The sequence below is a fragment of the Scyliorhinus torazame genome, chromosome 26, assembly GCF_047496885.1.
Source record: "Scyliorhinus torazame isolate Kashiwa2021f chromosome 26, sScyTor2.1, whole genome shotgun sequence".
Lineage (NCBI taxonomy): Eukaryota > Metazoa > Chordata > Chondrichthyes > Carcharhiniformes > Scyliorhinidae > Scyliorhinus > Scyliorhinus torazame.
The window spans coordinates 45,050,650-45,063,609 of record NC_092732.1 but is presented as its reverse complement, the minus strand read 5'-3'; the positions used below and the strand labels follow the sequence as shown (position 1 = coordinate 45,063,609).

The 12,960-nt window shown below is 57.8% G+C and overlaps 1 protein-coding gene across 1 annotated transcript in view; it reads right to left on the bottom strand.

The window, feature by feature from the left end:
- Nucleotides 1-574: 574 nt before the first annotated feature.
- The window catches only part of LOC140403033 (phosphatidylinositol 5-phosphate 4-kinase type-2 gamma-like), a 35,094-nt gene continuing 22,708 nt past the window's right edge, over nt 575-12,960 (bottom strand). The window contains exons 5-6 of the mRNA XM_072490711.1: nt 11,362-11,465; nt 575-2,850 (exon numbers count right to left, since the gene is read on the bottom strand). Of these exons, the coding sequence (XP_072346812.1) occupies nt 2,770-2,850; nt 11,362-11,465 (185 nt within the window). The 3' untranslated portion in view covers nt 575-2,769. The remainder of the gene's footprint in view (nt 2,851-11,361; nt 11,466-12,960) is intronic.

Below are 12,960 nucleotides of genomic sequence, written 5' to 3'. Positions count from 1 at the left end.
CTCCCACACCGTCTCTCTCTCCCACACCGTCTCTCTCTCACACACACCGTCTCTCTCTCCCCCACACCGTCTCTCTCTCTCCCACACCGTCTCTCTCTCCCACACCGTCTCTCTCTCCCTCCCACCGTCTCTCCCCCACCGTCTCTCTCTCTCTCCCACACCGTCTCTCTCTCACACACACCGTCTCTCTCTCCCCCACACCGTCTCTCTCTCTCCCACACCGTCTCTCTCTCCCACACCGTCTCTCTCTCCCTCCCACCGTCTCTCCCCCACCGTCTCTCTCTCTCTCCCTCCCACCGTCTCTTTCTCCCTCCCATCTCCCTCCCTCCCCCTCTTTCCCTCCCGTGTCCCCCCCCCCTCTCCGTCCTTCCCTCCCTGTCTCTCCCCCTCCCTCTCTCCGAGGGGAATGATCCTAGCTCCATCCGATCTCTCGGCAGGTCCCGAAGCCCCATCAGAAAGACCCAGGATCGAACGCGCTCCCTCGCCGGAGCCCCGACAGACCCACCCCGCGGTGTCCACGGGGGGGCCCGTCCGCCGACCGTCGCCACCGCGCCCTCCACACAAGACGAAAAGGGAATCAGAATCTAGTTTATTGAACCGCGAGAGAGAAACAAAAAACAGGAGGTACAAAAGATTTGCAGCTAAAGTTATATATAATATATATATTTATACGCGCTGGAAACTGGGTGTTGTTTGTAAACCACCCAACACAGACCGGTTAATTAAGGCACTTGCTGTGTCGCTAACATTTTGGTGCAGGTATCTGAGACTAATACTTGGTGGGGTTGGCGGAGGGTGGGGTTGGCGGAGGGTGGGGTTGGCGGAGGGTGGGGTTGGCGGAGGGTGGGGTCGCCCCAACATCCTGAGACAAAGCATCGAAGCAGACCGGGAGGGGTGTCTAAACCCGGCACGGCGTAGTCGGCAGGCGGAGAGGCGACGCTCAGCGGCGCCAACCTCGCGTCTTTAAAAACATTAAAAGATCATTTAAAGCTTCGCCTAATTGAAAGGGAATGATTCGATCAAAAGAAACCCACTGTGAAAACCCAAGATCAAGAAGACGGGAGTGTTTCGGTCAGACTCCGGGTGCTGTTTCGCCTCTGGCGCTCGTGTGTCGGGTTCTGGGTCTGATACCGGTGGGTCCTGGGGCCAGCAGGGTCCGGGGGGTGGTGAATGTTCACCCACCCCCCCCCCCCCCCCCACCCACCCCCCACCCGCCTCCCTTTCCGATGGGGATACACACTAGAAAGAGAGCGGGAGAGAGGGAGCGAGAGGGAGAGCGCGCGAAAGGGAGAGCGTTAGACGGAGTGCGAGAGGGAGAGAGTGTGGGAGAGAGAGGGAGAGCACGTGAGAGCGCATGAGAAAGAGAGGGAGCGCGCGAGGGAGAGGGAGTGCGCGCGAAAGAGAGCGCGCGAAAGAGGGAGCGCGAAAGAGGGGGCGCGAAAGAGAGCGCGCGAAAGAGAGGGCGCGAAAGAGAGCGCGCGAAAGAGAGGGTGCGAAAGAGAGGGCGCGAAAGAGAGGGCGCGAAAAAGAGAGCGCGAAAGAGAGCACGAAAGAGAGAGCGCAAGAGAGCACGAGAGAGAAAGCGCGAGAGAGAAAGAGCGCGCGAGATGGAGACAAAGCGCAAGAGGGAGAAAGAACATGAGAGAAAATGCGAGAGCACGCGAGAGGGAGAGAGCGCGAGAGAGAGAGAGCGCGAGAGAGAGAGAGCGCGAGCGAGTGCGAGAGAGCGCGAGAGAGACCGCATGAGAGAGCGCGAGAGAGAGATTGCGCGAGCGAGTGCGAGAGAGAGCGCGAGAAAGACCGCATGAGAGAGAGCGCGAGAGAGAGAGCGCGAGAGAGAGAGAGAGCGCGAGAGAGAGAGAGCGCGAGCGAGCGCGAGAGAGAGCGTGCGAGAGAGAGAGCGCGAGAGAGAGAGAGAGCGCGAGAGAGAGCGTGAGAGAGAGCGCGAGAGAGAGAGCGCGAGAGAGAGAGAGCGCGAGAGAGAGAGAGAGCGCGAGAGATAGAGAGCGCGAGAGATAGAGAGCGCGAGAGATAGAGAGCGCGAGAGCGAGAGAGCGCGAGAGAGAGAGAGCGCGAGAGAGAGCGCGAGAGAGAGAGAGAGCGCGAGAGAGAGAGAGCGCGAGAGGCAGAGAGAGAGAGCGCGAGAGAGAGAGAGGGCGGGAGAGAGAGAGAGAGGTCGGGAGAGAGAGAGAGAGGTCGGGAGAGAGGGAGGGCGGGAGAGGGCAGGAGAGGGTGAGGGAGAGAACAGGAGAGGGTGAGAGAGAGGGCGGGAGAGAGAGAGAGAGGGCGGGAGAGAGAGGGCAGGAGAGGGAGAGCGAGAGGGTGGGAGAGGGAGAGGGCGGGAGAGAGAGAGAGGGCGGGAGAGAGAGAGGGCAGGAGAGGGAGAGAGAGGGCAGGAGAGGGAGAGAGAGCGTGAGAGAGAGAGAAGGGAGAGCGCGCGAGAGGGAGAGTACGCGTGAGGGAGAAAGAGAGAGGGAGAAAGAGAGAGGGAGAAAGAGAGAGGGAGAAAGAGTGAGAGAGAGAGAAGGTGAGAGCGCGCGAGAGGGAGAGCGCGCGAGAGGGAGAGTGCGCGTGAGGGAGAGTGCGCGTGAGGGAGAGGGAGCGCGGATGGGAGTGTGCGAGCGGCAGTGGGGAGACGAGCGGAATATTGGGAAACAGCCTGAGAAACCGAGCGCGGGAGGACTCTGGGACGTGGCGAGACCAGGCCCCAGGAACACAGCTCTCGGCCTGGCCCGGGCGTTTCGAGGCGTTGAAGAGCAGCCCAGGGTGCTACGCGAAGATATTGGTGATGAAATCCATGAAGCGTTTGCCGTACTGCTCCGGGTTCACTGTCGAAATCTCGGCACCGGCCTGGGAACACACACAGGGGACAGGGTCAGGGTTCATGAGCTTCCTGAGACACCCTCCTTTCCGGCCCTCTGCCAACCACGCACCCCCCACTCCTTCTTCCCAATCCCTCCATACAGGAACAGGAGGATCCCATTCAGCCCCCTCCTCCTCCTCGAGCCTGTTACACAGGAACAGGAGGATCCCATTCAGCCCCCTCCTCGAGCCTGTTACACAGGAACAGGAGGATCCCATTCAGCCCCCTCCTCGAGTCTGTTACACAGGAACAGGAGGATCCCATTCAGCCTCCTCCTCGAGCCTGTTACACAGGAACAGGAGGATCCCATTCAGCCTCCTCCTCGAGCCTGTTACACAGGAACAGGAGGATCCCATTCAGCCCCCTCCTCGAGCCTGTTACACAGGAACAGGAGGATCCCATTCAGCCCCCTCCTCGAGCCTGTTACACAGGAACAGGAGGATCCCATTCAGCCTCCTCCTCGAGCCTGTTACACAGGAACAGGAGGATCCCATTCAGCCTCCTCCTCGAGCCTGTTACACAGGAACAGGAGGATCCCATTCAGCCCCCTCCTCCTCCTCGATCCTGTTACACAGGAACAGGAGGACCCCATTCAGCCCCCTCCTCCTCCTCGAGCCTGTTACACAGGAACAGGAGGATCCCATTCAGCCCCCTCCTCCTCCTCGAGCCTGTTACACAGGAACAGGAGGATCCCATTCAGCCCCCTCCTCGACACTATTACACAGGAACAGGAGGATCCCATTCAGCCTCCTCCTCGAGCCTGTTACACAGGAACAGGAGGATCCCATTCAGCCCCCTCCTCCTCCTCGAGCCTGTTACACAGGAACAGGAGGATCCCATTCAGCCTCCTCGAGCCTGTTACACAGGAACAGGAGGATCCCATTCAGCCCCCTCCTCGAGACTGTTACACAGGAACAGGAGGATCCCATTCAGCCCCCTCCTCGAGCATGTTACACAGGAACAGGAGGATCCCATTCAGTCCCCTCCTCGAGTCTGTTACACAGGAACAGGAGGATCCCATTCAGCCCCCTCCTCGAGACTGTTACACAGGAACAGGAGGATCCCATTCAGCCTCCTCCTCGAGCCTGTTACACAGGAACAGGAGGATCCCATTCAGCCTCCTCCTCGAGCCTGTTACACAGGAACAGGAGGATCCCATTCAGCCCCCTCCTCGAGCCTGTTACACAGGAACAGGAGGATCCCATTCTGCCCCCTCCTCCTCCTCGAGCCTGTTACACAGGAACAGGAAGATCCCATTCAGCCCACTCCTCGAGCCTGTTACACAGGAACAGGAGGATCCCATTCAGCCCCCTCCTCGAGCCTGTTACACAGCAACAGGAGGATCCCATTCAGCCCCCTCCTCGAGCTTGTTACACAGGAACAGGAGGATCCCATTCAGCCCCCTCCTCCTCCTCGAGCCTGTTACACAGGAACAGGAGGATCCCATTCAGCCCCCTCCTCCTCCTCGAGCCTGTTACACAGGAACAGGAGGATCCCATTCAGCCTCCTCCTCCTCCTCGAGCCTGTTACACAGGAACAGGAGGGTCCCATTCAGCCCACTCCTCGAGCCTGTTACACAGGAACAGGAGGATCCCATTCAGCCCCCTCCTCGACCCTGTTACACAGGAACAGGAGGATCCCATTCAGTCCCCTCCTCGAGCCTGTTACACAGGAACAGGAGGATCCCATTCAGCCCCCTCCTCGACCCTGTTACACAGGAACAGGAGGATCCCATTCAGCTCCCTCCTCAAGCCTGTTACACAGGTACAGGAGGATCCCATTCAGCCTCCTCCTCCTCCTCGAGCCTGTTACACAGGAACAGGAGGATCCCATTCAGCCCCCTCCTCCTCCTCGAGCCTGTTACGCAGGAACAGGAGGATCCCATTCAGCCCCCTCCTCGAGCCTGTTACACAGGAACAGGAGGATCCCATTCAGCCCCCTCCTCGACCCTGTTACACAGGAACAGGAGGATCCCATTCAGCCTCCTCCTCGAGCCTGTTACACGGGAACAGGAGGATCCCATTCAGCCCCCTCCTCCTCCTCGAGCCTGTTACACAGGAACAGGAGGATCCCATTCGTCCCCTCCTCGAGACTGTTACACAGGAACAGGAGGATCCCATTCAGCCCCCTCCTCGAGCATGTTACACAGGAACAGGAGGATCCCATTCAGTCCCCTCCTCGAGTCTGTTACACAGGAACAGGAGGATCCCATTCAGCCCCCTCCTCGAGACTGTTACACAGGAACAGGAGGATCCCATTCAGCCTCCTCCTCGAGCCTGTTACACAGGAACAGGAGGATCCCATTCAGCCTCCTCCTCGAGCCTGTTACACAGGAACAGGAGGATCCCATTCAGCCCCCTCCTCGAGCCTGTTACACAGGAACAGGAGGATCCCATTCAGCTTCCTCCTCGAGCCTGTTACACAGGAACAGGAGGATCCCATTCAGCCCCCTCCTCGAGCCTGTTACACAGGAACAGGAGGATCCCATTCTGCCCCCTCCTCCTCCTCGAGCCTGTTACACAGGAACAGGAAGATCCCATTCAGCCCACTCCTCGAGCCTGTTACACAGGAACAGGAGGATCCCATTCAGCCCACTCCTCGAGTCTGTTACACAGGAACAGGAGGAGCCCATTCAGTCCCCTCCTCGAGCTTGTTACACAGGAACAGGAGGATCCCATTCAGCCCCCTCCTCCTCCTCGAGCCTGTTACACAGGAACAGGAGGATCCCATTCAGCCCCCTCCTCCTCCTCGAGCCTGTTACACAGGAACAGGAGGGTCCCATTCAGCCTCCTCCTCCTCCTCGAGCCTGTTACACAGGAACAGGAGGGTCCCATTCAGCCCCCTCCTCGAGCCTGTTACACAGGAACAGGAGGATCCCATTCAGCCCCCTCCTCGACCCTGTTACACAGGAACAGGAAGATCCCATTCAGCCCCCTCCTCCTCCTCGAGCCTGTTACACAGGAACAGGAGGATCCCATTCAGCCCCCTCCTCGACCCTGTTACACAGGAACAGGAGGATCCCATTCAGTCCCCTCCTCGAGCCTGTTACACAGGAACAGGAGGATCCCATTCAGCCCCCTCCTCGACCCTGTTACACAGGAACAGGAGGATCCCATTCAGCTCCCTCCTCAAGCCTGTTACACAGGTACAGGAGGATCCCATTCAGCCTCCTCCTCCTCCTCGAGCCTGTTACACAGGAACAGGAGGATCCCATTCAGCCCCCTCCTCCTCCTCGAGCCTGTTACGCAGGAACAGGAGGATCCCATTCAGCCCCCTCCTCGAGCCTGTTACACAGGAACAGGAGGATCCCATTCAGCCCCCTCCTCGACCCTGTTACACAGGAACAGGAAGATCCCATTCAGCCCCCTCCTCGACCCTGTTACACAGGAACAGGAGAATCCCATTCAGTCCCCTCCTCGAGCCTGTTACACAGGAACAGGAGGATCCCATTCAGCCCCCTCCTCGACCCTGTTACACAGGAACAGGAGGATCCCATTCAGCCCCCTCCTCCTCGAGCCTGTTACACAGGAACAGGAGGATCCCATTCAGCCTCCTCCTCGACCCTGTTACACAGGAACAGGAGGATCCCATTCAGTCCCCTCCTCCTCCTCGAGCCTGTTACACAGGAACAGGAGGATCCCATTCAGCCTCCTCCTCGAGCCTCTTACACAGGAACAGGAGGATCCCATTCAGCCCCCTCCTCCTCCTCGAGCCTGTTACACAGGAACAGGAGGATCCCATTCAGCCTCCTCCTCGAGCCTCTTACACAGGAACAGGAGGATCCCATTCAGCCCCCTCCTCCATCTCGAGCCTGTTACACAGGAACAGGAGGATCCCATTCAGCCTCCTCCTCGACCCTGTTACACAGGAACAGGAGGATCCCATTCAGCCCCTCCTCCTCCTCAAGCCTGTTACACAGGAACAGGAGGATCCCATTCAGCCCCCTCCTCGAGCCTGTTACACAGCAACAGGAGGATCCCATTCAGCCCCCTCCTCCTCCTCGAGCCTGTTACACAGGAACAGGAGGATCCCATTCAGCCCCCTCCTCGACCCTGTTACACAGGAACAGGAAGATCCCATTCAGCCCCCTCCTCGACCCTGTTGCACAGGAACAGGAGGATCCCATTCAGTCCCCTCCTCCTCCTCGAGCCTGTTACACAGGAACAGGAGGATCCCATTCAGCCTCCTCCTCGAGCCTCTTACACAGGAACAGGAGGATCCCATTCAGCCCCCTCCTCCTCCTCGAGCCTGTTACACAGGAACAGGAGGATCCCATTCAGCCTCCTCCTCGAGCCTCTTACACAGGAACAGGAGGATCCCATTCAGCCCCCTCCTCCATCTCGAGCCTGTTACACAGGAACAGGAGGATCCCATTCAGCCTCCTCCTCGACCCTGTTACACAGGAACAGGAGGATCCCATTCAGCCCCTCCTCCTCCTCAAGCCTGTTACACAGGAACAGGAGGATCCCATTCAGCCCCCTCCTCGAGCCTGTTACACAGCAACAGGAGGATCCCATTCAGCCCCCTCCTCCTCCTCGAGCCTGTTACACAGGAACAGGAGGATCCCATTCAGCCCCCTCCTCGACCCTGTTACACAGGAACAGGAAGATCCCATTCAGCCCCCTCCTCGACCCTGTTGCACAGGAACAGGAGGATCCCATTCAGTCCCCTCCTCGAGCCTGTTACACAGGAACAGGAGGATCCCATTCAGCCCCCTCCTCGAGCCTGTTACACAGGAACAGGAGGATCCCATTCAGCCCCCTCCTCGACACTGTTACACAGGAACAGGAAGATCCCATTCAGCCCCCTCCTCGACCCTGTTACACAGGAACAGGAGGATCCCATTCAGTCCCCTCCTCGAGCCTGTTACACAGGAACAGGAGGATCCCATTCAGCCCCCTCCTCGACCCTGTTACACAGTAACAGGAGGATCCCATTCAGCCCCCTCCTCTTCGTGCCTGTTACACAGGAACAGGAGGATCCCATTCAGCCTCCTCCTCGACCCTGTTACACAGGAACAGGAGGATCCCATTCAGTCCCCTCCTCCTCCTCGAGCCTCTTACACAGGAACAGGAGGATCCCATTCAGCCTCCTCCTCGACCCTGTTACACAGGAACAGGAGGATCCCATTCAGCCCCTCCTCCTCCTCAAGCCTGTTACACAGGAACAGGAGGATCCCATTCAGCCCCCTCCTCGAGCCTGTTACACAGCAACAGGAGGATCCCATTCAGCCCCCTCCTCCTCCTCGAGCCTGTTACACAGGAACAGAAGGATCCCATTCAGCCCCTCCTACTCTTCAAGCCTGTTTCACAGGAACAGGAGGATCCCATTCAGCCCCCTCCTCGAGCCTGTTACACAGGAACAGGGGGATCCCATTCAGCCCCCTCCTCCTCCTCGAGCCTGTTACACAGGAACAGGAGGATCCCATTCAGCCCCCTCCTCGAGCCTGTTACACAGGAACAGGAGGATCCCATTCAGCCTCCTCCTCCTCCTCGAGCCTGTTACACAGGAACAGGAGGATCCCATTCAGCCCCCTCCTCCTCCTCGAGCCTGTTACACAGGAACAGGAGGATCCCATTCAGCCCCCTCCTCCTCCTCGAGCCTGTTACACAGGAACAGGAGGATCCCATTCAGCCCCCTCCTCCTCCTCGAGCCTGTTACACAGGAACAGGAGGATCCCATTCAGCCTCCTCCTCGACCCTGTTACACAGGAATAGGAGGATCCCATTCAGCCCCTCCTCCTCCTCAAGCCTGTTACACAGGAACAGGAGGATCCCATTCAGCCCCCTCCTCGAGCCTGTTACACAGCAACAGGAGGATCCCATTCAGCCCCCTCCTCCTCCTCGAGCCTGTTACACAGGAACAGGAGGATCCCATTAGGCCTCTCCTCCTCTTCAAGCCTGTTACACAGGAACAGGAGGATCCCATTCAGCCCCCTCCTTGAGCCTGTTACACAGGAACAGGAGGATCCCATTCAGCCCCCTCCTCCTCCTCGAGCCTGTTACACAGGAACAGGAGGATCCCATTCAGCCCCCTCCTCCTCCTCGAGCCTGTTACACAGGAACAGGAGGATCCCATTCAGCCCCCTCCTCCTCCTCGGGCCTGTTACACAGGAACAGGAGGATCCCATTCACCCCCCTCCTTCTCCTCCAGCCTGTTACACAGGAACAGGAGGATCCCATTCAGCCTCCTCCTCGAGCCTGTTACACAGGAACAGGAGGATCCCATTCAGCCCCCTCCTCCTCCTCGAGCCTGTTACACAGGAACAGGAGGATCCCATTCAGCCTCCTCCTCGAGCCTGTTACACAGGAACAGGAGGATCCCATTCAGCCCCCTCCTCGAGCCTGTTACACAGGAACAGGAGGATCCCATTCAGCCCCCTCCTCGAGTCTGTTACACAGGAACAGGAGGATCCCATTCAGCCTCCTCCTCGAGCCTGTTACACAGGAATAGGAGGATCCCATTCAGCCCCTCCTCCTCCTCGAGCCTGTTACACAGGAACAGGAGGATCCCATTCAGCCCCCTCCTCCTCCTCGAGCCTGTTACACAGGAACAGGAGGATCCCATTCAGACTCCTCCTCCTCGAGCCTGTTACACAAGAACAGGAGGATCCCATTCAGCACCCTCCTCGAGCCTGTTACACAGGAACAGGAGGATCCCATTCAGCCTCCTCCTCGACCCTGTTACACAGGAACAGGAGGATCCCATTCAGCCCCTCCTCAAGCCTGTTACACAGGAACAGGAGGATCCCATTCAGCCCCCTCCTCGAGCCTGTTACACAGCAACAGGAGGATCCCATTCAGCCCCCTCCTCCTCCTCGAGCCTGTTACACAGGAACAGGAGGATCCCATTCAGCCCCTCCTCCTCTTCAAGCCTGTTACACAGGAACAGGAGGATCCCATTCAGCCCCCTCCTCCTCCTCGAGCCTGTTACACAGGAACAGGAGGATCCCATTCAGCCACCTCCTCCTCCTCGAGCCTGTTACACAGAAACAGGAGGATCCCATTCAGCCCCCTCCTCCTCCTCGAGCCTGTTACACAGGAACAGGAGGATCCCATTCAGCCCCCTCCTCGAGCCTGTTACACAGGAACAGGAGGATCCCATTCAGCCCCCTCCTCGAGCCTGTTACACAGGAACAGGAGGATCCCATTCAGGCCCCTCCTCCTCCTCGGGCCTGTTACACAGGAACAGGAGGATCCCATTCACCCCCCTCCTTCTCCTCCAGCCTGTTACACAGGAACAGGAGGATCCCATTCAGCTCCTCCTCCTCCTCGAGCCTGTTACACAGGAACAGGAGGATCCCATTCAGCCCCCTCCTCGAGCCTGTTACACAGGAACAGGAAGATCCCATTCAGCCCCCTCCTCGAGCCTGTTACACAGGAACATGAGGATCCCATTCAGCCCCTCCTCCTCCTCGAGCCTGTTACACAGGAACAGGAGGATCCCATTCAGCCCCCTCCTCGAGCCTGTTACACAGGAATAGGAGGATCCCATTCAGCCCCCTCCTCCTCCTCGAGCCTGTTACACAGCAACAGGAGGATCCCATTCAGCCCCCTCCTCGAGCCTGTTACACAGGAACAGGAGGATCCCATTCAGCCCCCTCCTCCTCCTCGAGCCTGTTACACAGGAACAGGAGGATCCCATTCACCCCCCTCCTTCTCCTCCAGCCTGTTACACAGGAACAGGAGAATCCCATTCAGCCCCCTCCTCCTCCTCGAGCCTGTTACACAGGAACAGGAGGATCCCATTCAGCCCCCTCCTCGAGCCTGTTACACAGGAACAGGAGGATCCCATTCAGCCCCCTCCTCCTCCTCGAGCCTGTTACACAGGAACAGGAGGATCCCATTCAGCCCCTCCTCCTCCTCAAGCCTGTTACACAGGAACAGGAGGATCCCATTCAGCCCCCTCCTCGAGCCAGTTACACAGGAACAGGAGGATCCCATTCAGCCCCTCCTACTCTTCAAGCCTGTTTCACAGGAACAGGAGGATCCCATTCAGCCCCCTCCTCGAGCCTGTTACACAGGAACAGGAGGATCCCATTCAGCCCCCTCCTCGAGCCTGTTACACAGGAACAGGAGAATCCCATTCAGCCCCCTCCTCGATCCTGTTACACAGGAACAGGAGGATCCCATTCAGCCCCCTCCTCGATCCTGTTACACAGGAACAGGAGGATCCCATTCAGCCCCCTCCTCCTCCTCGAGCCTGTTACACAGGAACAGGAGGATCCCATTCAGCCCCTCCTCCTCCTCGAGCCTGTTACACAGGAACAGGAGGATCCCATTCAGCCCCCTCCTCGAGCCTGTTACACAGGAACAGGAGGATCCCATTCAGCCTCCTCCTCGAGACTGTTACACAGGAACAGGAGGATCCCATTCAGCCCTTTCCTCGAGCCTGTTACACAGGAACAGGAGGATCCCATTCAGCCCCAGAATCTTACAAGACTGGGATCAGCCCTGTCTGCGCGATCGGCCCCTGGGGATCTCAACAAGCGCATTTACCCCATGTTTGACAGTTTTCGCAGCGTGAGCGGCCTTTTTCTTGGTGTCGTACTGAGTCAGGATGTCGATTAACCCCATGAAGTAAACCTCTTTACGAGGAGACCCTGGAGGAGAGGAAAAGAGGGTTAGTGAGACCGGCGGGCAGGCAGGGAGAGAGAGAGCGAGCGATCGCGAGAGAGAGAGAGAGCGAGCGAGAGAGAGAGAGAGAGCGAGCGAGTGTGAGAGAGCGAGCGAGCGAGTGTGAGAGAGCGAGACCGTGAGAGAGACAGAGCGAGCGAGCGTGAGGGGCTGGCAGGCAGGGAAGGAGAGAGAGAGGGAGTGTGTGGTTGAGAGAGAGAGAGAGAGAGAGAGAGCGAGGGAGAGGGGCCGGCAACGATAGAGAGAGCGAGACTGAGAGAAGGAGAGAGCGAGATAGTGAGAGCGAGTGAGGGTGCAAGAGAGTGATCGGCAGGCAGGGGAGGGTGTCGGCAGGCAGGGGAGGGGGGGTCGGCAGGCAGGGGAGGGGGGGGGGTCGGCAGGCAGGGGAGAGGGGAGCGTCAGGCAAAGAACAAAGAAATGTACAGCACAGGAACAGGCCCTTCGGCCCTCCAAGCCCGTGCCGACCATACTGCCCGACTAAACTACAATCCTCTACACTTCCTGGGTCCGTATCCCTCTATTCCCATCCTATTCATGTATTTGTCAAGATGCCCCTTAAACGTCACTATCGTCCCTGCTTCCACCACCTCCTCCGGCAGCGAGTTCCAGGCACCCACTACCCTCTGTGTAAAAAAACTTGCCTCGTACATCTACTCTAAACCTTGCCCCTCGCACCTTAAACCTATGCCCCCTAGTAATTGACCCCTCTACCCCGGGGAAAAGCCTCTGACTATCCACTCTGTCTATGCCCCTCATAATTTTGTATACCTCTATCAGGTCGCCCCTCAACCTCCGTCGTTCCAGTGACAACAAACCGAGTTTATTCAACTGCTCCTCATAGCTTATGCCCTCCATACCAGGCAACATTCTGGTAAATCTCTTCTGCACCCTCTCTAAAGCCTCCACATCCTTCTGGTAGTGTGGCGACCAGAATTGAACACTATACTCCAAGTGTGGCCTAACTAAGGTTCTATACAGCTGCAACATGACTTGCCAATTCTTATACTCAATGCCCCGGCCAATGAAGGCAAGCATGCCGTATGCCTTCTTGACTACCTTCTCCACCTGTGTCGCCCCTTTCAGTGACCTATAGACCTGTACTCCTATGACTTTTCGTGACCCCTTCTAGCCCTCCTGACTCCTTGCTTAAGTTCCTTCCTACTTTCGTTATATTCCACACAGGCTTCGTCTGTTCCCAGCCTTTTAGCCCTGACAAATGCCTCCTTTTTCTTTTTGACGAGGCCTACAATATCTCTCGTTATCCAAGGTTCCCGAAAATTGCCGTGTTTATCCTTCTTCCGCACAGGAACATGCCAGTCCTGAATTCCTTTCAACTGACACTTGAGAGCCTCCCACATGTCAGATGTTGATTTACCCTCAAACATCCGCCCCCAATCTATGTTCTTCAGTTCCCGCCTAATATTGTTATAATTAGCCTTCCCCCAATTTAGCACATTCACC